The sequence below is a fragment of the Heteronotia binoei genome, chromosome 21 (assembly GCF_032191835.1).
Source record: "Heteronotia binoei isolate CCM8104 ecotype False Entrance Well chromosome 21, APGP_CSIRO_Hbin_v1, whole genome shotgun sequence".
Taxonomy (NCBI): Eukaryota; Metazoa; Chordata; class Lepidosauria; order Squamata; family Gekkonidae; genus Heteronotia; species Heteronotia binoei.
The window spans coordinates 61,083,942-61,108,621 of record NC_083243.1 but is presented as its reverse complement, the minus strand read 5'-3'; the positions used below and the strand labels follow the sequence as shown (position 1 = coordinate 61,108,621).

Below are 24,680 nucleotides of genomic sequence, written 5' to 3'. Positions count from 1 at the left end.
TTGCCCCAGTGAGAGCAAAAAAGTGTGTGCTTGCAAATTGTGTTTATTTGGTTGCTGTGTGTGTGTGTGTGTGTGTGAGAGAGAGAGAGAGAGAATGTGTGTGTGTTTGGAGCTGCCCTGCTTTCATTTTCCTGTTAAGTCTTAAGAAATTGGTTGAAATACAGTAGATGGCTCTGGTGAATGAATTGCTCCAGTAAGTAATTGCCCCACTGAGATCACAAAAGTGTATGCTTTCAAACTGTGCTTATTTGGCTGCTTTGTGTGAGAGAGCGTGTGTGTGTTCACTTTAATTTAGTGGAAGTGCAGTCAACTGCTGCAGGACAAAGAAATGAATACTGTATTCAGGGGGACGGCAATGTTGTATTTTTATTTTTGTACAGCAGGGAATGGGAAAGTCTCCTGGATCCACCCCCAGAGTCCCCAGGTATTTTCTGAGTTGGACCTGGGCAACCCTACAGCCAAAATTGGTTCTGTCAGTGAAAGGCAGGGGAAGGAGGCCCTTTCCTGGTCTGTTTTGATGCCACCTGACTGGTATGACTTAACTAGGCCTGGCTGCTTCTTCCAGTTCAGAAAATACAAAACACACACATACACACACTGTGATATACTGGCTAACAGCATATTTAGTAAAACATTTTAAAGAAGTCATATAATTCCTTTTAAATACATTACAAAGAAGTTCAACCTTAGAAGATTGCGAAGAAAAGTCCATTCAACAAGCATCTAGATGTAGAGTCATTTCATCAGAAGTCTTCCTCAGGGTATTTCTATTTTCTTCAAAGTTATCAGCTTCTTATTACAATTCAGTTTTAATATTGGGAGCCAGCCAGGTCTTAACATCTTCTCTAAACAGATGCAAAGGCCTTCTGAATTTGGTTGGCAAAATGCTCTCTTTATTTTTTTCAGAATTTCTCATACTGGAATAAACCATGGTGATTATAGCAGGCTACAACACAAAGCTGGATGGAAGTGGATCGCTTAAAATTGTTAACTAATTAAAAAAATATATATTCTTGATTCTTATCAAGAATTTACCTCTCAATCTCACTTAAGTGTTTCTATTTATACTAGGGGCAAGCCAGTCCTCAGCCTCTTCCTTAACCAGATGCAAAATCCTTCTGGATTTGGCTGGCCAAATGCTCTCAATACCACTTAAGTGTTTAATTTAGAAGCAAGTCAGTCCTCAACCTCTTCTCTAACTAGATGCAAAAGCCTTCTGAATTTTACTAGCAACATGCTCTCTCCAAAAAGCTTGAAAACTTACTGTACTTAAAAACTCATCTAGGTAACTCCATGCAGCTGTGTCTTGGGTATCTTTCTTAAAGGTATGACACAGATATATAGTGAAGATTTAGCGATACAGTAAAGATTCATAAATAGTGTTCTGTAAGATCCTCAGGGAAATAGTAAGTTTCTGGTATGATTTTAAAATGGTTTAAATATTTAATTGATGTATCATTGAAGGGGATGGTGCTGCAGTTCTTTAGTAAATCTCAGAAATAAAGCCCAATTCATATCTCAATATTATCATATTTAAAGTACATTTAAGTGGAAGTATGACATATGGTTTCAGCCCACAATCACTTTGACAGCCATTGTGATGTGACAGTGCTTCATGGCAGGGTCTTCCTGATCCAGGTTCCTACTGTGGAAGGTGACTGGGGGATTTCAGCCTAACTTACCTCACAGAGTTGTGTGGATCAGAAGGGGAGAGGAAAATTATGTAAGCTGCTTTGGTCTACTCTCTGGCGGAAGATCGGGGTGGGGGGGAGGAGATGGAAAGATGAAGTCAGGTAAAATCAAGGTAAGTTAATGGTTGGCTGGGAAGGAGAGAGGGTTGCCAATTCCAGGTTGGGAAATTCTTGGAGATTGGAGAGTGGAGCCTGGGTTTGAGGAAGAATGGGAAAGGTACAATGCCTTTGACTCCACCCACAAGCCAGCCATTTCCTTCCACTGTTTCTAATCTCCAGGCAAGGCCTGGATATCACTCAGAACTACAGCTGCTCTCTAGATGTGCAGATATCAGTTCTCCGGGAGAAAATGGTACACCCTGAATCATTATACCCTGCTGAGGTCACCCCCCCGCCCCCGGACAGCCAGTGTGACATGGTAGCTGGCACTTCAGAGCTGGATCTGTCAGATTCAGCTTCTTGCTGTGAAAGCTGACTGAGTGATTTCGGACCAGTCACAGACTTTCAGCCTAACCTGCCTCACAGGGTTGTTGTGCAGATCAAAAGGGGGAAGAGGAGAATAATGTAAGTTGCTTTGATCCCCACTGTGAAGAAAAACTGCACTTTTCCTAAATAGAGGCTGCAGGGAGCGGGGAGGAGATAGGAAGCAATCTACCCCGTCTCTTTTGCCCCCCATCTCTTCTTTCTGAAGATACCCCCTTCTCTGATAACCTACCCCACATCTCCCCACTTTCTCCATTTCCCTTCCCAACTGCTGCCTTCTTGACGTATCTTGCCTCCCTCTATCTTTTCCTCTCCCCAGCCCCCCGCCAAGGCCATGAAACTCACCCCTAGAAAATTTATAGCGTCTGTTGTATTTCTCCCCATGACGGGCCTTATTACTAGTCTGTGTATAAGTGTATAAGTCGAGTTAAATAAGTAATAATAAATGTCTAACAAGAGTTTTAAATTTGGTAATATTAAGAACATAAGAACATAAGAGAAGCCATGTTAGATCAGGCCAATGGCCCATCCAGTCCAACATTCTGTGTCACACAGCGGCTATATATATATATATATATATATATATATATATACACACACACACACACACACACACATACACACTGTGGCTAATAGCCACTGATGGACCTCTGCTCCATATTTTTATCTAACCCCCTCTTGAAGGTGGCCATGCTTGGGTTGTATGCTTTAAACAGAGGATATCAATTTCTCTAATGTTTAATTAGATAAACTTGGAAGCAAGAATTAAAAGAAGCTTGTAACTATTTATGCTTAGGTAGTTTTTTAAACTTAAAAATTTGTTTCCACTTCAATATTTACTTTGTTTTTGCTGCTTCTATGGAAGTTATTGTTGTTGCCTTAGAAATCACATCGTTCTAAATAACATGAGAGGATCACTACTGCTGAATTATTTGAGGCATATTTTTGGAGAGAAACACTGTTCTGTTGAAGTCAAGTCTGTGCAAATGATTGCCCAATCCAGAGAGATTTGTGTTACGTATATTTATAGCTGTGCATGGGAACATACCATGCTGCTTAGATGATGGGTGTGATCAGCTTTGACACTTGTTCACTTGTTGAGAGATAGGGTGCCTGCAAATCAGTCCGTGAAGATCATATATACTCTTATTAGTACTACTGAAAGGTTTTCTTATTGAGTAGCTCTCTCTTATTGCGTCAGATCATGTTCAGAAGAATGCTTCATACATGGTTGTCTGTCTCATGATAAAGACTACCCTTTCTAAATCAGTGTATTTGATTGGAAGCAAGTCACATTTATTTCAGTGGATCATGCTTTAACCGAAACGTTTTTAATGTTAGAATATTAAGTTCATGTAACATTTTTTATCAAGAGTCCTCTCAATCAAAAAAACTTTTACTTACAGGTGAAATACTTCCAATCCTTTCCTTTATTATCAAAAAGAAACAGTAATAGTCAGGTGTATAAGAGTTTAATTTTTTAAAAAATTACCCAAAGTACTATACAAATAGTTATTATGGTTAAATTTACATAGTAATTTATTCATCAATTTATAGCTCGCCTTTCTTACTGAGATTCAAAGTGGATAACAAAAGATAGAAAATGGTAATAAAAACAGATAATATGAAGTCCAGTTTTGTATAGTTTTGCCTTGCTTAAAGGCATCTGATATTGTGCGTGTGTTAATGGAAAGAATTGTTAATTAACAAAAATTGTCTTTTCCATTTTTTTCAGACACCTACACCTGAACACTTAAGTTAATTGCAAGCTTGAACATTTGAGAAAAACTGAAAACTTATTCTGTGAATTTGAAGATAAATTTTCAGTGTGTAGAGGCACTTTTAAGAATGAAAACTACATCTAGTTGCGTTAGTGAATATAGAATAATGAGAAGAACACTATGATGGCAAAGAACAAAGAGCCTCGCCCTCCATCCTATGCTATTAGTGTGGTTGGACTTTCTGGAACTGAAAAAGACAAGGGGAACTGTGGAGTTGGGAAGTCGTGTTTGTGCAATAGATTTGTACGCTCAAAAGCAGATGAATATTACCCAGAACATACCTCTGTGCTTAGCACAATTGACTTTGGTGGACGAGTTGTTAATAATGATCACTTCTTATACTGGGGTGACGTAACGCAATGTGGAGAGGATGGAATAGATTGCAAAATTCATGTTATTGAACAGACTGAGTTCATTGATGATCAGACTTTTTTGCCTCATCGAAGTACGAATTTACAACTCTATATAAAACGTGCAGCTGCAACCAAATTGCAGTCAGCAGAAAAACTTATGTATATTTGCACAGATCAGCTTGGATTGGAGCAAGACTTTGAGCAAAAACAAATGCCTGAAGGGAAGCTAAACATTGATGGATTTGTGTTGTGCATTGATGTAAGTCAAGGATGCAATAGGAAGTTTGATGATCAACTTAAGTTTGTGAATAACCTCTACATTCAGCTATCAAAATCTAAAAAGCCTATAATAATAGCAGCAACTAAATGTGATGAATGTGTGGAACATTATTTACGAGAAGTTCAGGCATTTGCTTCAAATAAGAAGAACTTACAGGTAGTTGAAACATCAGCTAGGTTCAATGTCAATGTAGAGACATGTTTTACTGCATTAGTACAAATGATGGATAAAACCCGTGGTAAACCTAAAATAATTCCCTATCTGGATGCCTATAAAACACAGAGACAACTTGTTGTTACTGCAACAGATAAATTTGAGAAACTTGTGCAGACTGTTAGAGACTACCATGCAACTTGGAAAACTGTTAGTAATAAACTGAAAAATCATCCAGATTATGAAGAATACATTAATTTAGAGGGAACCAAAAAGGCCAAAAATACTTTCTCAAAACACATAGAACAGCTGAAACAAGAACATATAAGAAAACGAAGAGATGAATATATTAATACATTACCAAGGGCGTTTAACACCCTTTTGTCAAACCTTGAAGAAATTGAACATTTGAACTGGCCTGAAGCTTTGAAATTAATGGAAAAAAGACCAGATTTCCAACGATGTTTTGTGGTGCTGGAAAAAACACCTTGGGATGAAACTGACCATATAGATAAAGTGAATGATAGGAGGATTCCATTTGACCTTTTGAGCACTCTAGAAGCTGAAAAAGTCTATCAAAATCATGTACAGCATCTAATATCAGAAAAGAGAAGAGTTGAAATGAAGGAGAAGTTCAAAAAAACACTTGAAAGAATACAGTTCATTTCTCCAGGGCAGCCCTGGGAAGAAGTTATGTGTTTTGTAATGGAGGATGAAGCATTTAAATACATTACTGAGTCAGATAGCAGGGAAGTATATAGCAGGCATCAACGGGAAATAGTTGAAAAAGCCAAAGAGGAATTTCAGGAAATGCTTTTTGAACATTCAGAACTGTTTTATGACTTGGATTTGAATGCAACACCTAGTTCTGATAAAATGAGTGAAATCCACGCAGTTCTGAGTGAAGAGCCTCGGTATAAAGCTTTACAGAAACTTGCACCTGATCGAGAGTCTCTCCTCCTTAAACATATAGGATTTGTGTATCATCCCACTAAAGAAACATGTCTCAGTGGCCAAAACTGCATGGACATTAAAGTGGAACAGCTTCTAGCCAACAGTCTCTTACAACTGGACCATGGACGCTTAAATTTGTATCATGATAGTGCCAATATTGATAAAGTTAATCTTTTCATTTTGGGTAAAGATGGTCTTGCACAAGAGCTGGCAAATGAAATTCGGACACAATCCACAGATGATGAGTATGCCTTAGATGGAAAAATATATGAACTTGATCTTAGACCAGTTGATGCAAAGTCACCTTATCTTTTGAGTCAGTTATGGACTTCTGCCTTCAAACCACATGGATGTTTCTGTGTGTTTAATTCTATTGAATCACTCAATTTTATTGGTGAATGCATTGGGAAAATAAGGACGGAGGCATCTCAAATAAGAAGAGACAAGTATATGGCCAATCTTCCATTTACGTTAATATTAGCTAATCAGAGAGAGAACGTCAGCAAGAATTTGCCCATTCTAAGACACCAAGGACAGCAACTAGCAAACAAGTTGCAGTGTCCTTTTATAGATGTACCTGCTGGTACCTACCCACGTAAATTTAATGAAGCTCAAATAAAACAAGCTTTGAGGGGAGTTCTGGAAGCGGTAAAACACCATTTTGATGTTGTAAGCCCTGTTCCTGTAATTAAAGACCTTTCAGAAGCTGATTTGAGAATTGTAATGTGTGCCATGTGTGGAGATCCATTCAGTATAGATCTTATTCTTTCACCTTTCCTTGATTCTCATTCATGTAGTGCTGCTCAGGCTGGTCAGAATAACTCCCTAATGCTTGATAAAATTATTGGTGAAAAAAGGAGACGAATACAGATTACAATATTATCATACCATTCTTCAATTGGTGTCAGAAAAGATGAACTTGTTCATGGGTATATATTGGTTTACTCTGCTAAGCGGAAAGCATCTATGGGAATGCTTCGAGCATTTCTTTCAGAAGTACAAGATACTATTCCTGTCCAGTTGGTGGCTGTTACTGACAGTCAGGCAGATTTCTTTGAGAATGAAGCGATCAAAGAATTAATGACAGAGGGGGAACACATAGCTACTGAGATTACTGCTAAATTTACAGCTTTGTATTCTTTATCTCAGTATCACCGTCAGACTGAGGTTTTTACACTGTTCTTCAGTGATGTGTTGGAAAAGAAAAACATGATTGAAAATTCCTATGTATCTGATAGTACAAGAGAGTCAACACATACTAGTGAGGATGTTTTCCTTCATTCTCCCCAAAGGAGCTCTATTGCCTACAGTGGCTATCCAGATTCAGAAGATGATACTGAAGCCCCACCTCCTTACAGCCCAATTGGAGATGATGTACAGCTACTACCAACACCCAGTGATCGCTCAAAATATCGTTTAGATTTGGAAGGTAATGAATATCCCATTCATAGTACACCACTTAATTGTCATGATCATGAACGCAATCATAAAGTGCCTCCTCCCATAAAGCCGAAGCCAATTGTACCCAAGACAAATGTGAAAAAACTGGATCCAAACCTGTTAAAAACAATTGAGGCAGGCATCGGTAAAAATCCAAGAAAAGCTAAAATGCCTCTGGCATCAGCTGATGATCTAGATCAGTCTGATAATTATGCAGAACCTATAGACACTATTTTTAAGCTCAGAGGTGTTACTGATGATATCTACGCAGTTCCTGATGATAGTCAGAATCGTATGATTAAAATTCAAAATTCATTTGCTATAAATAATGCCCAAGGTGATGAAGAAAATGGATTTCCTGACAGAATTTCAAGGACCCATGGAGAAAGAAGACCTTCAAAATACAAATATAAATCTAAAACACTTTTTAGCAAAGCCAAGTCTTATTATAGGAGAGCACATTCTGATGCAAGTGATGATGAAGCTTTTACAACCTCTAAAACAAAAAGAAAAGGAAGACACCGTGGCAGTGAAGAAGATCCACTTTTGTCCCCTGTAGAAACATGGAAAGGTGGCATTGATAACCCAGCAATTACATCAGATCAAGAGTTGGATGATAAAAAGATGAAGAAGAAAACTCAGAAAGTGAAGGAAGACAAGAAAGTGAGTGTTTACTGTTATTTTGTTCAGTCTTTAAGTGGCTCTTCCTCCATTATGTCAGTATTTAAATTTTCTTTTTTCACATCACCGACTTACATTAAGAACATCAGCTGTAGTTCTGGTATGCTGCATGTGTATTACAAATATTTTGAACGATAACTAGTGGCAAAGGTAACACTTTAAACTGTTGATCTTATTGCTGAGGTAGAATCACTATAGTAAGTGAGAATTAATTTGGATTCTCTTGGTGTTGAATTCACAGCTGATGGAGGTCAGTTTTAAATAATGCTTAGGGAGATACATGATTTAATGCATGATTTGGTCTGCAAGTTTTTATTTGTATTATATAAGTAATTTGTATTATATAAGTCATCAAGCATAAGTGATGATGTTAATATTTAAAATACTTTTTTTCTGAATCAAGTACTTATAATGTGAAATTAACATGTGAATTCCTTCTCTTTTTTTGCTCTTTTTTATATGCTCGGAGCCAATGACTGGTTTTCTACTGACACATCTACTTTTTTCAGATGTGATGGGGCAATTTTTAGTGATTCACCCTCATAGTTTGCTCCCCCATACTGTTTGTGCAAGTCTCCTCCAAACAAAATTTCAGGTTTTGCTCAGGTTTGTCTGCAGTGGAAGGGAGGGGGGGGAAAGGTCTGTGCACCACTGCATACAAGCCTTTGTTTGAAGTGTCTGAGAACTTAAAGCATGAATTAATTTGCAGTAACATACTCTCTCTGGTATGCTGAGTGAGATAGGAAGTCATCTAACCTCTGCTGTGTTGATAATAAAATGGTTGCTGCGTAATTACTGCAAAACTCTGCTGTGTAAGGCAGGTTGGTTATTTTAGTTGTGGGCTGAAACTCGGAGGCCTCAAGGCTTGCCTTGTGAATTGATGGTAGAGGTGAGATTTGATCCAGGGACTTGCTCAATAATTAGTTTCTTAATCATTGCACTAGCTCTCCATTATCCTGGTAGGACAGCAGACAGTTGAACATCATTTAAAATGATATATAAAATAAGATATACATACAAAGCACCAGAGCCAGGCCAATAAAAGCTATTAGAGGTGTGCCAAACAAGTAGAAGATGTTTAACATTAAATATTGCTTAGGTTCAGGATCCTCCATTTTTAAAAACTTGGCTGCAGTCTGTAGGATTCACAGTCACTATGCCTCTCAATACCGTATACAAAATGGAAAATACAAGAATGTAATTTGCATAACAGTAAAATTAGTTTTGAAAAGCAGTTTTCAGCTATTATGCTGCTTGCAGTCTTGTTTCAGCCAAGCACTGGAAGAAACCCCAGAATGCTGATTAGTGGAAGTCCAACAAATATAGTTCTGATTTGTTGCCGCCATTAATACATTTTAGAATTTTCCTTCTTGTAGTATAGGATTTGTTTCTATGCCACTAAATATGTGGTGATAGAAATAACATGACCCCAACATCTTGTATCTTACAATGCAGTATTTTATCTTCATCTGAACTTCATATGTGGAAGTGATGAAAAAAGCACTAAGATTTTGGGTTGCTTGTCCAAGGTACCTTAACTACTTTAGCAAGCCATTTCAGCTGTGTAGAAAACTGTACACTGAGGGATTGTACAGTAGTTGGTAAAACACTTTACAGTATTTGGCTGTAGTATGGCTAACCCTTGTGGTTACTGCTACTCTTTAAAAAATTGTCAATCTCCATTATTTCACAGAAATAATTTTCTAAAGCAGGGGTGGGGATTGCTGGGCTGAATCGAGCCATGTGGCAGCCCCCTGGGGCCTGGCTGCACTGTGCAGCAGCCTCCCCAGGATTAGGCAGAGATCACAGGGCCCAGATGTACTGTGCTGCAGCCTCCCTGGGGCCTGGCTGGACAGCCAGAATTGCTGCAGGGCCTGGAAAAGTTACCATCACAGTTAAGTTTGCACTTGATTATCCCAGATGGTGTGGCCTAATATGCTAATATTAGGGGATGTGGTCTAATATGCTACTGAGTTCCTGCTAGGCTTTTTCTACAAAAAAGCCATGGACCTATGCATTTGCCTAGGATGGCGGGCCGTGTGTGTGTGCCAGATGAGGCTCTCCCCACATGACTTCAGTTAGAAAAACAATTATTTGCATTAATTTTGCTGGCCTGAATCATTCTCCCTTGGTGGAGGACTGTTTTTTAAGTTGATAATTTTTTATGGCCCGTGAATGATGTTACAAATATCCATATGGCCCTTGGCAGAAAAAAGGTTCCCCACCCCTGTTCTAAAGGAATTGTTTTCATAAAATTAATAAGTAGGTGTAAACACTCAGTATATACTGAGCTGAATAAATCCCCCCACCCCCCAAAAAACCCCTTGTCTGGATTTTTTGGTATTTAGCTGAATCACAATTTCTAATCTGATTTGGCTACCTATCAAGCTAAGATGGAATAAAAGCCAATATAATTCAGCTTTTATTCAGGCTCATTAGCCAAAGCGGCTTGGTTATTTATTTATTTATTTTAGTATATTTCTATTCCGCCCATTCCCTGTAGGGCTCAGGGCAGAATACAACATATGATAAAACAATAAAGTACAATTAAAACATTTAAAAAACAGGCAGCTCAGCAGCACTCAGAGAAGTTTACCATATCATCACATATTGCCCAGCCTGGCCATCTCACATCATGATATCTCATAGAGATGACAGATGATAATCCATTTTATAGCACAGGTGATAGTGTCGATAGGGGTTCTGGGTGAACTTGCACTGCTTCCAGGTTCCTCATGCGTGGCTTGGCTTTGGAAATGGTATTTAAAGAGAAACTTCTCAGAGTCATGCTGTTGCTGCATTACCTTCCTTTCCCCGAGCTGGGCCATGGCAGCACCACACCTCAGCAAGTGAAGGGAAGGCATTTAAAGAAATTGTGGTCTCTTTAAATGCCTTCGTTTCACTTGCTGAGGCATGTCGCTACTGCAGCACGACTTAGGGACTCCTTGAGTCATGCTGTGGTGGTGGTATACCTCAGTGAGTGAAGAGAAGGCTTTAAATGCATTCCCTTTATTCACTGAGGTGTATGGCCTCTGCAGTGCAACTCCGAGTGGGATGGGAAGGCTTTGCCGAATAAACTTGGCAATAACTATTATTTCCTGAATCCCAATATTATACCAATATTGGTATTTGGGAATATCCGTTTATACTGATATTTTGGGGGTTGGTATACCCAAACCGGAAAATGCTGATTTTCTCCCCACACACTCCTATTAATAACAATATATGGATGACATTGTTAGTACAATATTAAGCAAGCTTGGTAGTTCCAAAGTCATAACATTTTTCCTAAGATTATCTTTTGGAATTGTGTTAGAGAATATGTGTATTAGGGGTGTGGGGTGTGGGATGCAACTGCAACTACTTAAAATAATCATCTGTGTAGATCATATTAAAAGCTCAATTTTTTTCTTTCATATTGTTAAATACGTATTGTATCACCAGTATGATATGAAGTTACTGAGAGATGCCATGGCATAACAGTGGAACTGAGATGCCATTGTGACCTGTTAAATCCCACAAATTTATGATGATGAAACTGATGAGTATGTCCACATCATATTATCCTTAGTCTTTGGCTAAAATTATTATGTCAAATGTTTCCAGTAGCTTTTGTTGATTTTCTTATATTTATACCATGTAAAGGAATCACAGACTGTACATGTTTGGATTCAGCATGGTGTGAATGGAAAGGAAAATGTACTTAGCCCAGTTCCGCTTACACAAATACTACTGCAACGACTGTAAGCACTGCACTCTAATATGATTTATGTTGAATTAACAGAATGCATATGAATCAGTGGAAAGTACAACAGATGATTCATTTAATTTGTTTTTAAACTGTTTTTAAACTGCTTTATGTTATACTTTGCACACATGAAAACAAATGGGGAACATTCACTTTCATTTTGTGCAAGCTGGCAGTGAGAAATAATTTTAGTGCTTCCTCTTGTGCAAGGACTAACACACGGTCCAACCCATGGGCTTTAAATTTAAGTATTAGTCCAATAACAATAAGTTGCACATAAAGCTTTGAATTGTTTGACTGTAACACTTAAACCACATATGATTTATATTTTCTTAAATGCACCTGTTTCAGTTCAGGGTGCTGTTGGAATGTAGTAATTGACATGGGCTACTTTGAAAACTTGGTTCTAATAAATACAAGCTAAATTGATTGCACTCAGTTTGGCACTGGGCATTTATATTTCTCCAGTAAAAATGTGTCATTTCCAACAGACACTTGTAATAACATTGCGGTAATATTTTGATTTAATTTATTTCTTATCCTCTGATTTATGCTATATAGTCAGGTCAGAGGCTGTATGGGTTAAAATTTCTTTTAAATCTTGCTTTATATGATGCAATGCATACTCTGAAGCTTCTCGCAGAAATTTTGTATTTTGCAAGATTTGTATACTGCTGAGAATTAGGAATGTAGAAGTAAGGATACATTTTGTTAGAAATCAGCTATGATTATTAGGAAGTATTCAGATTTTTGCTTGAAATTGTTGTTGGTGCTTGGTAATTGTTATTGATGCTAAGGTAGTATTTGAACATTTAGCTTTGCATCATGTCAGTCCAGATAATAAGTCCATGTAACTCAGTATTGTCTATACTGATGAGTAACAGGAGTTCTTGAAGAATCCGGGCAGAGAAAAGTTAAATACCTGCTGCTTGAGAATCTAACTTGAAAATGTCAGGAATAGAACCTGGAACTTTCCGTGTGCCAAGCACATACCGTATTTTTCGGACTATTAGACGCACCGGACGATAAGACGCACCTTAGTTTTTAGAGGAGGAAAACAGGAAAAATTTTTTTGAAGCTGTGCACCCAGATTTGGGCACCTTCCCCCTCTCAATCCTGCCTCCGATCCCAGCCCTTGCTAGAAGCAGCAGCTGAAGCCTGGCAGACAGGCACAGAGGAAGCCCCCCCCTCCACAAACCCAGCGCTTTGCCAAGCGCTGCGTTTGTGGAGGGGGGGGGCTTCCTCTTTGCTTGGCTTCAGCTTGGCTGCCTCCGAACCCAGCCCTTGCTATCAGCACAAGCTGAAGCCACACAGACAGGGAAAGAGGAAGGCCCCCCCCCGCAAACGCAGCGCTTGGCGAAGTGCTGCCTTTGCGGAGGGGGGGGTGATTCCTCTTTGCCTGGCTACAGCTTGTAGCGGGGCTTCCTCCTCCCTTCCTCGGAGGGAGCGATCTCACCGCTTCTCTCCCAGCCAGGCAGGCAAGCGCGCGGAAAGCATGCCTGGCTGGGAGAGAAGTGGCAGGATCGCTCCCTTCAAAGTGCTGGGGTGGGGGTGGGGGTGAAGGGAGCGATCTCCCTTCAAAGTGCTGGGGTGGGGTGGAGGGAGCGATCTCCCTTCAAAGTGCTGGGTTGGGGGTGGGGGTGAAGGGAGCGATCTCCCTTCAAAGTGCTGGGTTGGGGGTGGGAGTGGAGGGAGCGATCTCCCTTCAAAGTGCTGGGTTGGGGGTGGGGGTGGAGGGAGCGATCTCGCCGCTTCTCTCCCAGCCAGGCAGGCAAGCACGCGGAAAGCATGCCTGGCTGGGAAAGAAGCGGCAGGATCGCTCCCTTCAAAGTGCTGGGTTGGGGGTGGGGGTAGAGGGAGCGATCTCCCTTCAAAGTGCTGGGGTGGGGGTGGGAGTGGAGGGAGCGATCTCCCTTCAAAGTGCTGGGTTGGGGTGGGGGTGAAGGGAGCGATCTCCCTTCAAAATGCTGGGGTGGGGGTGGGGGTGGAGGGAGCGATCTCGCAGCTTCTCTCCCAGCCCGGCATGCTTTCCGTGCGCTTGCCTGCCTGGCTGGGAGAGAAGCGGCGAGACCGCTCCCTCCACCCCCACCCCAGCACTTTGAAGGGAGATCGCTCCCTCCACCCCCACCCCAGCACTTTGAAGGGAGATCGCTCCCTTCACCCCCACTCCCAACCCAGCACTTTGAAGGGAGTGATCCTGCCGCTTCTTTCCCAGCCGGGCATGCTTTCCGTGTTCTTGCCTGCCTGGCTGGGAGAGAAGCAGCGAGATCGCTCCCTCTACCCCCACCCCCAACCCAGCACTTTGAAGGGAGATCGCTCCCTCCACCCCCAGCCCAGCACTTTGAAGGGAGATCGCTCCCTTCACCCCCACCCCCACCCCAGCACTTTGAAGGGAGATCGCTCCCTTCACCCCCACCCCCAACCCAGCACTTTGAAGGGAGATCTCTCCCTCCACCCCCACCCCAGCACTTTGAAGGGAGATCGTTCCCTTCACCCCCACTCCCAACCCAGCACTTTGAAGGGAGCGATCTCGCCGCTTGTCTCCCGGGGGCTGCAGGCCCCTCCCCCCTCATCTTTTAGTATTCGGACCATAAGACGCACGCACTTCCCCCCCCCCCACTTTTTTGGGTACTCTACTGCTGAGTTATGGCCTCTGTAATTTTGTTTTATGAGAACATTTAAATGATGCTGATTTTTTTTTCTGGAAGAGTGAAGTATTCATACAGAGTTTCCTTAGCATATATTCTAGCTCCTGTTTTATAACAGACAAATATCTTTCTACAAATCTGAATAACACTACGTTTTCAGAAAAATCTGAAATATTAAAAAAAGGTGTGTGTGTGTTAAAATCCTGTAAAAGAAAAGAAGCGATACATGTAGCTTTAAGAAACAAGTGTCTTCTGTGGCTGCTGCTAGACAATGGCAGCAGTGTTGTCAATCTTCCAGGTTTGGTTTTTGTCTGTAAAAGACAGGGATTGCTAGAGCTGCTTGGGCCTTTGAGAGAGAACTTATTGGGGCAAGGCCTGGCAACCAATCACAGGGAGACCTGCTAAAACATAACTTGCCCAGAATTGGCTGCTTTAGGCTTGCCAATCCCCTGGTCCCAGCGGGGGTTCTCTCACTTTCCCAAGCTCCTTCCTGCCCCCAGTCACCTGGCCGGCGGAGAAAACCCCGCCCCCACAGCCATCATGTGCCTTTCCACCTCTGGAGGCTTCAGTATCTTCTTGAGAAAGCTTTTCTCTTTGGATGGTGTGTCTGTGTCTCTAAGGCTGAAGGGGAGGAAGGGGAGGAGGCAGATCAACATGTCTGTGAAAGGAGCCCAGACCCTCCGTTTGTTGCACAATCCTTGCAGAGGTCGTTTGCATAGTGTGAAGGTAAACTTGAACCTTTGGTTGCCCTGTGTTACTGTTAAAAACTTGAAAGTTCAGCAATTCATGAGTAGAGGTGCCAATCCCCAGGTGGGGGCAGGGGAGCCCTGGTTTGGAGGCCTTGGAGGCTCTCCAAGTTTTAAGCAGATTGGACCAGGGGGTCCAATTTTATGAGCCCAAAAAAAGGTGCCCCTATCCTTTATTATTTCTAATCTAGGGAAGGCATTAAAAAAGTATGTGGTCCCCTTAAATGTGATGGCCAGAACTTCCTTTGAAGTTCAGTTGTGCTTGTCACAACTTTGCGTATGGCTCCACCCCCAGTGTCTCCTGGCTCCACCCCCAAAGTCCCCAGATATTTCTTGAATTGGACTTGGCAACCGTAGGCTGCTTCCAACAGCATCCAATGAAAACCAGTATGTTCTAGTGGTTAGTTTGACCACTAGGATGTTAGAGACCAGTTTTGAAGCATCACTTTGCTGTGGAAGCTCACTGGGTGATCTTGGGAGAGTTAATCATTCTCAGCCTAACCTACTCAGCTGGGGAGGAGAAGGCAGTGAGTGAGGAGAGTGGTAGTTGGTGGAGTAGGTCAGGGGTCGCCAGCGGTAGCTCTCCAGATGTTTTTTGCCTATAACTCCCATCAGCCCCAGCCAGCATGGCCAATGGCTGGGACTGATGGGAGTTGTAGGCAAAAAAACATCTGGAGAGCTGACCACCCCTGGAGACGGTAGATACTGGTACTGCTGCTGTGCGGAAAGTAAGGGGACAAAGCCAGATGAGTAGTTAACAAGGTAGCAGTGCCTTCCTTCTTAAGCTATGCTTATAATCCCCACCTGGGAGAGGAGGCAGTGAGGATAAAAGTAGCCAGAAGGAGAATATGGTGACAACTCTGCTGCAGTTTTCTCCTTCCTTCCCCACATCCCCACAAGTGTTTTTGCATGTCCCTTCTTGTACTGGTCTGTTTTTGACCATCAGAAACACTTTGATATAGTAAAACACAATGGAATAATAACCCCATGCGATGTTCCTCTTCATACTTGTTTCCTGGAGGAGAAAATCTAGTGGTAAAATTTTTTACAGCATGGGTCTATGTTTTGTCACCCAAACATCTTATAAGCAACCTCATCCCTGAGGTTCCTTTTGTTTATGCTCTGTGCCTTTCAATTGTATGTTAAATCAAATAATGACATTTACAATAATTTCAAGACAGCAGTGTACAAATTTAGTCTGTATAGAGGTATATAATGTTTTTTGAAATAAAACTGGGACATTCAAGAACCAGCATAGTCCAGTTGTACCAGATGAGATGGCCTGCTAGCAAAAATATAATATTAAGCAGTTTTGTTAGAAAAAAGTATAACAAATACTGTCAACTATTGTTTATGCGGAAAAAATGTTATAGCAATTATTTAAAAATAATTGTAAAAGTTGAAATGTTCTTTTGCCATTTTTAGTATTTCATTTTTGGACACTGGGGCTCCCAGTGTTATTGGTTGTTGTGGGACCCATGTGAAGTAATAGCTGCACGGGTTGGAAGAGGGAAAAGTAACACTTTCCTGTCAGCAGAGCTCTATTTATGCAAGAGGTAAGAGGGAATTACTTTGCCCCTTCCCATTGCAGCCTCCTGAACGACATGGTTATTACTCCATGTGGGTCATGTGACCCCAGGAATAAATTTTTCCAGGTCTGCACCAAAGTGACTGTAGAGGTGGGGGAGAGCTGTGAAATCTGATGAGCTGTGAAGTTTTGCTTCATGTCTTTCCATATAATCTTGCTAATCTGTATATTTTTGGATGTAAAACAAAAATGCTACTGTACCTTCCTTGGTAAGGCAGCTACCCTCTATTGAATTTTTATATTTTTATATTTATATTTATATATTGGTGTTTTCAGTTTCATGTTATATACTGACATTTTTGGCTGTTTTGTTGTAGCAAAAAAAGAAAACTAAGACATTCAATCCACCAACTCGTAGAAATTGGGAGAGTAATTACTTTGGGATGCCCTTGCAGGATTTGGTTACAATTGACAAGCCTATACCACTCTTTGTTGAGAAGTGTGTGGAGTTCATTGAAAATACAGGTAGGAAACAAGCTGAACTTTAATATTTGACTTTTTCTTGATGGCTAGTTAGTCCTGTATTTTTCATTTATAACTAGAACTACCAGATTGAAATGAGTGCTGACATTTTTTGGCTTTCAGGAACTCGCCAAAGAAAAAAAAGAGAGATCAATTTAAATTAACTTGTTTAGGGGAAAGGGTGGAATGTTTCATTTTGTTTAAATGCAAGCAGCCACACACTGCTTTATTTGGACCTGGGAAATTTTGGCAGAAAACTGGGATATGGAGCTTTATATGAAGCAGATTTATTTTATTCAGATAGGTACTGTTTGGTGTCTGTGTCATTTCCCTGGTTTCTACTCTTCTTTATTTTGTTGCCATCCTTATTACAATTCTTTGTTCCAGCCAGGGTCTTGCAGTGTTGGACTAAGACTTGAGAGACTTCGAGGTTCAGCCATGTAGCTAATAGTGCAATCCGAAGCAGAGTTACTCCAGCCTAAGTGCTAGTCTAGAGTAATTCTGTTCAGGATTGCACTGTAAGTGCCCTTTTTTATGCTAACATCCTTCAGAGTTGTGAAGGCTGAACTGCTTAGGTAGTCAGGATAAAAATGCAACATGTTGTTGGCTTCATCCAGTACTGTTTTCTTAGCTATATCTTGTGAATCAACCTTTCATACTAAATAGAAAATAGGTTCTTTGGGTTTTGAAACAAAGATTTTGTCATTCATTTAAACTTTGATCTCTCTTTTTTGAGAAGTTTTGAAATGTGTTTTTTGTTGTTCAGTCGCACAGTCGAGTCTAACTCTTTGCGACCCCATGGACAAAGTCACGCCAGGCCCTCCTGTCTTCCACCATCCTCCGAAATGTGTGGGTAGCTGAAAAAGAACAGAGCATTAGTGATTCAAAGTACTTCACTTAAGATATTGTTGCTTTTAGTGAATTTACATATCTTGTTCAGTTATATTTTCAACTTCATTAATCATTCTGTGTTAAATTTGAATCACATGCAGTGGCAATTAGCTAGTGATAGAATGTCTGTACAGAATTAAGGAAAGATTATTACGTAACTTATTATAGGAGTATAAACCATGGTAGAGGTGTATTTGAAAGATACTTTATTTTATTTTAATATTTTCGCAGAGGGGACCCAACATAACAAAAATCCTCCACAAACATAATTAGAAAAAACAGCATTAAGAAAATTTGGTGCAACTCCAGGGTGGATGTTTGATCAAACTGTGCTAGTTCACGCAAGGCCACAAGAACTGCAAAAAACCACATCTGTCCCCAAATTCATTGAAGAAATTTGGGTCTTGTAATTTGTTATTCCATACAAATTTGTAATCAACATTGTAAGATTTCCTTAAAAATATCTGTTAGAATATTTTGGAACAAAACTCACATTTGAAAATAGATTTCTACACATTATCTATTTTCCAAGTTACTACATTCAAAGATTTCAGGTTTTCACGGCTGGTAACATCATTAGGGTTTGTAGAATGTTTCGGGCTCAAGTGCCGTGTTCTACTGGAGAAAGTTTTTCTTCCAGACGTTTCGTTCTCGGCTGCGGAGAACATCCTCAACGCCACTACATTCAGTGACAAGAAATTATATAGTATAGCCAGATCTGAGACACTAAGCAGGTTCAGTACTTGGATGGGAGACCACTAAGGAGGATTTTGCAAAGGCAGGCAGTGGCAAACCAGCTCTGCTTAATCACTTGCCTTGAAAACCCTATTGGGGCACTGTAAGTTGACTGCAGCTTTGATGCATTTCACACACGCATCCATTCTCAGAACAAAATGTATAAATTACACTTTATCCTGTTCCAGTTTTTGAAGTGAAGGTGCATAATGTTCAGCAGTTCTACAAAAATTGCCAAGAAAAATCAAATATCAAATTGCATTGTAAACATTTTTCCTAAGTGTTCTGATAAAGATAAAGAGAGTCCCCTGTGCAAGCACCAGTCGTTTTTGACTCTGGGGTGATGTTGCTTTCACAACATTTTCATGGCAGACTTCTTTTAGCTGGTTGGCATGCTAATTTGTGGCATATAGATAAAGGTCACAAATATTTTACTAACCACTTAATTCGAAAAGCGCTATTTAATGTTTGGTTAAAGATTAAACAGAAGATATATATTAAGACCCCCAGGTGGATATCTCCAGGTGAAGCATCAATACAACCACAACTATGGGATTTTTCTAAAGTTGTGAGATACCAGGAACTGTTAGATGAAGAGGATATGTTAAGGAAGAGGGACGATTTAGAATTAAGAGGGATAAAAATGGATTGGTGGACAAATATGCAGGTCGTGGCTAAATTTAACAAAGAGAAATCAATTGGTTTTACAAAAGGAAATTTTGACTTTGATAAAATATTAATAACTAAGGAGGATAAAAATTTAAGAAGTCTATAATTATATGATGCAGCTAAAATTAAAGGACGAATTGGTGAAAGAAGCAATGATTAAATGGTCGCAAAATCTGGGAAAGACCATTGATCTAGAGCAATGGTCACAATTGTGGAAGAATAATTATAAAATCATCAAGCCAGTCTGTTACAGAGAAAAATTTTTCAAAATGTTTCATAGACGGTACATAACGCCAGTTCAGTTAACTAAAATTAATCCTAATCTGTCTCCTAAGTGTTGGAAGTGTGGAGTTAAGATTGGTACATTTTATCATTTATGGTGGATTTGTAGTGTTGTAAACAAATTTTGGGTGAAAATTTTTGAAGGCAGTACTTGGTATTGGATTGCAATTTAAACCAGAGGTTATGTTACTATCTTTAGTCGGAAAAGAGGTCCCAAAGGAAGATGTTGATTTGATGATATATATTTTTACGGCGGCTAGAATTCTACTCGCCAAATACTGGAGATAAACAAATTGTCCAAATTTAGAGGAATTGGCTGGAAAGGTATTACAGGCGGCTGAAGCGGACATACTATCTGCTCTTTTGAATAGAAAATCTAAAACCACGGCAAGTTACAAATGGGAAAAACTATATAGGTGGTTTAATAAACAAAGGGCTTGATCTTAATATCCTTGGCATATGCTAAACCCAGAGAATGCCAAGCAAGCTTGGAAGTAGGCTGTCCTCACTCCAAAGGGCTGGCAAGGACATTGATCTATTTGCAGATTAAAACAAAGAACCTGAGCCATTGTTCATATGATAACTTTTGCTAAGGGTTGAGATGTTACTACGCTTGTGTCCATTTCAGGGTGTCACATTAACATATTTGTTATATGTTGAATAAAATGTGCTTCCTGGTAGAGGTTTTTGTTTTTTTTGTTTTTTGCATTCATTGAGCTAAGGAACCAGGTGAGTCTGCTAGAGTGATTTGCTGAAGTTTGCTGATGGAGGGGGGGGGGGCTTGCTTGCAAACATTGTGCTTCCTGGTGGAGGCTTTTCTTTTGTGTACATTGAGCAAAAGGCAGAGCCAGGTGGGTCTGCTAGAGTTCTGGGTTATTAATAATCCCTGTCTCTCCATTCTTCTTGGGGGTAGTGCTTGTTTAATTAGCATTATGTTTTTGCCTGGGCTATCCAGCTGATGACTCTGTTGAAGAGCTGCTGCTTCGTCATGCAGGGAGTCCCAACTTCTCCGGTGGTCTGGTCAGTGGGTCGGTCCGACTACTGGGTATAGGCTCCTCCTCATCACAGGGTCGGGTCTTCCAATTGATCCGGAGGGGGGGAGTGGCCTATACCTCCCAGAACTCTCCAGTTTTTTCCCGGCCCTGCATGAAGCAGGACGGCTTTCTTCCGAGCGCCTTTGGGAAAAGCGTGGGAGATCCGGACGAAGAAGAAGAACGAAGGCCGGGAGTGTAGGGGTTGGTCCCCAACAAAACCGGCAGAGGGGCAAGCTGCCGGAGGGCTACTTGTGAGTAGACCCGATCGTCGGAGAGCAGAGCCCTCTGGAGCTCCGTTTCCTTGCTGACGCGACAGAAACAGAGCAGGAGGAAAGTGGCACAAAGCTGCGTGAGCCCGAAAACTGCAGTGCGGTAAGTCGCCGGCAGTGGGAAAGGGCCTGGCATGGTCGGGAAGATCAGCTAAAGCCCTGGGAAGAGGCATGGTACAGACAGAACTGCCTGGAGCCCAAACTGCATTGCAGTGAGACGCATGGCAGCGGGGAGAAACCCTTCACGGGGTCCGTTAGAGGGACCGAGGGAAGGGTGGAAGACGCCTTAAGATCTGACAGGGGGCGCAGTGAAGGCATGTTGCCTTCCATTTTATGCTCTTCCCGTCCTTTTATTTTCTTATTGCCTCTACTTTCACTTTTGTTTCCAGTGACGTGGGGAGGCAACGAAATGGCAGCTAGTTCAAAGAGCAATTCCCCCAGTGAGTTCGACTTGCCTCTTCTGTCAGGAACACTGGCCTCTCAGCAAGAGGCTCAGAACCCCGATCTTTCAGGGGATGATGCCAAGGCAAATTTGCTGCAATGGCTTAAGCAATAAATGTTAAAGGAGCTGGGGCAGGACCTCCGTCAACACCTGGACTCGACGATGCAAAAAAAACAGGAGGGAAGGAAAAGAGGCAGAGATACCAGCCCTAGTGACTCTCTGGAATGGCGACCTAAGGGCAGGTCTCATTTAGGCTTAGATTTGCCTCTCTCAAGTTTGGCTGAGGAGTCGGAGTGCTCTGATCAACAGTCAGACAGGGAGGAAGGGAAACTTTCAGAAGAGGAGGAACAGCCTGCTCTTCCCCCTCGAATATTATTCAAAATTGCTCCCTAAGGTTTTAAGGACCCTTAATTTTGTGGCAACTCCTAAAGAAAAGGAGGAACTGGATCCTGACCTTCCCACAGGAGAAATGATGCCGAAACTGAGTAGCTCTCAAACAGGGGTTCCTTTGCCAGCTGCCTTTTTTGCTATGGTTAAGGCAGAGTGGGAACGGCCGGCTAAGCCCAAGGCCACCCAGCAAGTTTTTTCTAAGCTCTATTCCCTAATTCCGCAGGCCACTAAGAGGCTAAAGTTACCAACGGTAGATGACCCTGTAACTAGTCTTATCTCTAATTCGGTCCTGCCCATGGACGCAGATGGTTTACCCAAGGATCCATGTGATAGAAGAATAGAGCAGGCTTTGCGCAAGGAATTTGAGGCGGCAGCCTGGGCCATTAAGGCAGCCACAACATCCTCATTGTTTGCCAGAGCAATGTGTACTTGGGCTAATAATTTAGCGGCAGCGGATAGTGGAGCTCCTAAGGAGTTCAAGGACGAGCTGAAAAAGATTGCCTTATCTGCTGCCTTTGTGGCAGATGGTTCATTAGATACCATGCAGTAAGCAGCTAGAGCCATGGCCTGTGGCGTGGCGGCTAGACACAACATTTGGCTTCGAAATTGGGAGGTAGATACTGCAGCCCAGGCTAGGGTGGCAGCGGTACCGTTTAAAGGAGCTTGTTGTTCGGAGAGGGCCTAGATAGGTATCTCATTGAGAACAGGGATAAAAAGAAGGTCCTACCCTCTAAGGGTAAAGAGGTAAAACAGAGGAAATCCTTTCCTTCCTTTCGAAACTCCAAAAAGCCTTCTAGACCAGGTTCCTTTAGAGGAAAGTGGCAATAGAAGGAGTGTGATTCTAAACCCTACTATTCTGGAAAGTCAGACCAGAATTCTAAACCCCTCTCAAAAAAGGGGGATCCCAATGACTATGCTGGTCACCAGGCGACAGGGAGAATAGGGGGTCGTCTCACCCTGTTCGCAGACACCTGGAATCATTCTATTCAAGACCGGTGGGTACTGGAGGTGGTGGCACAGGGCTACGCCATAGAGTTTCACTCCCTCCCTCCCAACCGCTTTCGTTGGGTCCTGCGGAAGCGGGATCTGGCCGCTCTCAGGGCAATGTTGTCAGCCATTCAGCATTTGGTGGATATAGGGGCTGTGGAGTTAGACCCAACACCCCAACAGGGGTTGGGAGTTTATTCAGTAATTTTTTTAGTGCCAAAGAAGAATGGGGAGTTCAGAACCATTCTGGATCTGAAATGGCTCAACAAGTTCGTACAAACGAAGCATTTCAAGATGGAGGCCTTACGGTCAGTGTTGCTAGCCATTCAGCCACAGGATTTCCTGGCCTCCTTGGATCTATCCGAGGCTTATTTACATGTTCCCATTTGGGAATCACACCGAAAATTTCTGCGTTTCTCCTATGGGGGGAAACACTTTCAGTATCGGGCCCTACCATTCGGTCTGAAGTCCTCTCCCCGGGTGTTTACAAAGATCTTGGTAACGCTGGTGGCGGAGCTGAGACTGCAGGGCGTGGCCCTATTCCCTTACCTGGACGACATTCTGGTGAAGGCGGGGTCATACCAACAACGTCTGGAGGGCATTCAGCAGACCGTTACCATGTTATGTCGTCACGGCTTTGTAGTAAACATGGAAAAGAGCAATCTTCTTCCCTCACAGAGGCTAGTGCACTTGGGGGTAGAGATAGATACGACCATGGACAGAGTTTTCTTGACTATAGAGAGATGGGAGAAGTTCTGCTCCGTTACAAGGGATTCTGCAACAACGCAGGGTATCGGTTATGTTTCTAGCGCAGTTGCTAGGAATGATAGTCTCGTGACAGGACTTGCTATTTTGGGCCAGGTTCCACACTTGACCCCTTCAGTTGTTCCTTCGTCCTTTCCAGGACATAGGGAACAAAATTCACAAACTGGTGACGTTGCCGCTAGAGGTGACAACCCAGTTACAGTGGTGGCTGGATCCGGTCCGCTTTCTTCCGGGCCATCCACTCCACGAACCCCAGAGAGTATGTGTGACCACAGACGCCAGTCTATGGGGCTGGGGGGCTCACTCGCAGGATCAAATGATTCAGGGACAATGGGAGCCCCACGAGATGAAGCGCAGTATCAACTTCTTGGAGCTCAGAGCGATTCATCTAGGGTTCTTAGGTTTGCAGGCAGTCCTGATAGGTCGCCATGTCCTAGTCAAAACGGACAACTCAATGGCCAAGGCGTATGTGAATCGACAAGGAGGAACCCGGGTGAAATCTCTTCACGCCGAGGCGAAGGTTCTTTTCGAGTGGGCGGAAGCCAATCTCCTGTCGATCAAGGTGGTTCATGTTCCCGGAAAGGACAACCTGCTAGCGGATTGGCTCAGCAGATGTTTTCTGGACCAGACGGAGTGGATGCTGCACAGAGATACCTTCAGTCTGATAGTGGATAGTGTCGGTGGACTTGTTTGCCCCGGCAGAGAATCGTCTGGTGGACAGGTTCTTCGCCAAAAACAGAGATGTAAAAGCAGAAGGGACCGATACGCTCAGTGGCGAGTGGCCGACAGGGCTACTGTATGCCTTCCCACCCATTCCACTATTGCCCAGGGTGATTCAGAGGGTAGTGGAGTTAAGGGCAGAGATGGTGCTTTTGGCTCCTTTCTGGCCAAGACAGGCGTGGTTCCAGGAACTTCTGAGGTTGTCGGTTCAACCCCCTTGGCAACTGCCGAGGAGGGACGACCTCTTGACTCAGGGCAACATGTCACATCCTCAGCCGGACCTGTTACAGTTGACAGTTTAGAGGTTGAGCGGTTGCAGCTCGAAGGTCTAGGTTATGCCAGGAGGGTGGTGGACACTATGTTGGCGTCACGGAAATTCTCCACTAACAGAGTGTATAACACCACTTGGAAGGTTTTCTCTTCGTGGTCGGCCCAGCAGGGGTGGGATCCGCTGAAGGTGAAGGTTCAAGGTGTTCTTTGTTTCCTAC

The 24,680-nt window shown here is 42.2% G+C and overlaps 1 protein-coding gene across 2 annotated transcripts in view; it reads left to right on the top strand.

The window, feature by feature from the left end:
* ARHGAP5 (Rho GTPase activating protein 5) overlaps window positions 1-24,680 on the top strand; it is a 67,252-nt gene that overhangs the window by 23,489 nt on the left and 19,083 nt on the right. For both annotated transcript variants that reach the window (XM_060262881.1, XM_060262880.1), the window contains 2 exons: window positions 3,910-7,798; window positions 16,864-17,011. In XM_060262881.1, the coding sequence (XP_060118864.1) occupies window positions 4,076-7,798; window positions 16,864-17,011 (3,871 nt within the window). In that variant the 5' untranslated portion in view covers window positions 3,910-4,075. The remainder of the gene's footprint in view (window positions 1-3,909; window positions 7,799-16,863; window positions 17,012-24,680) is intronic.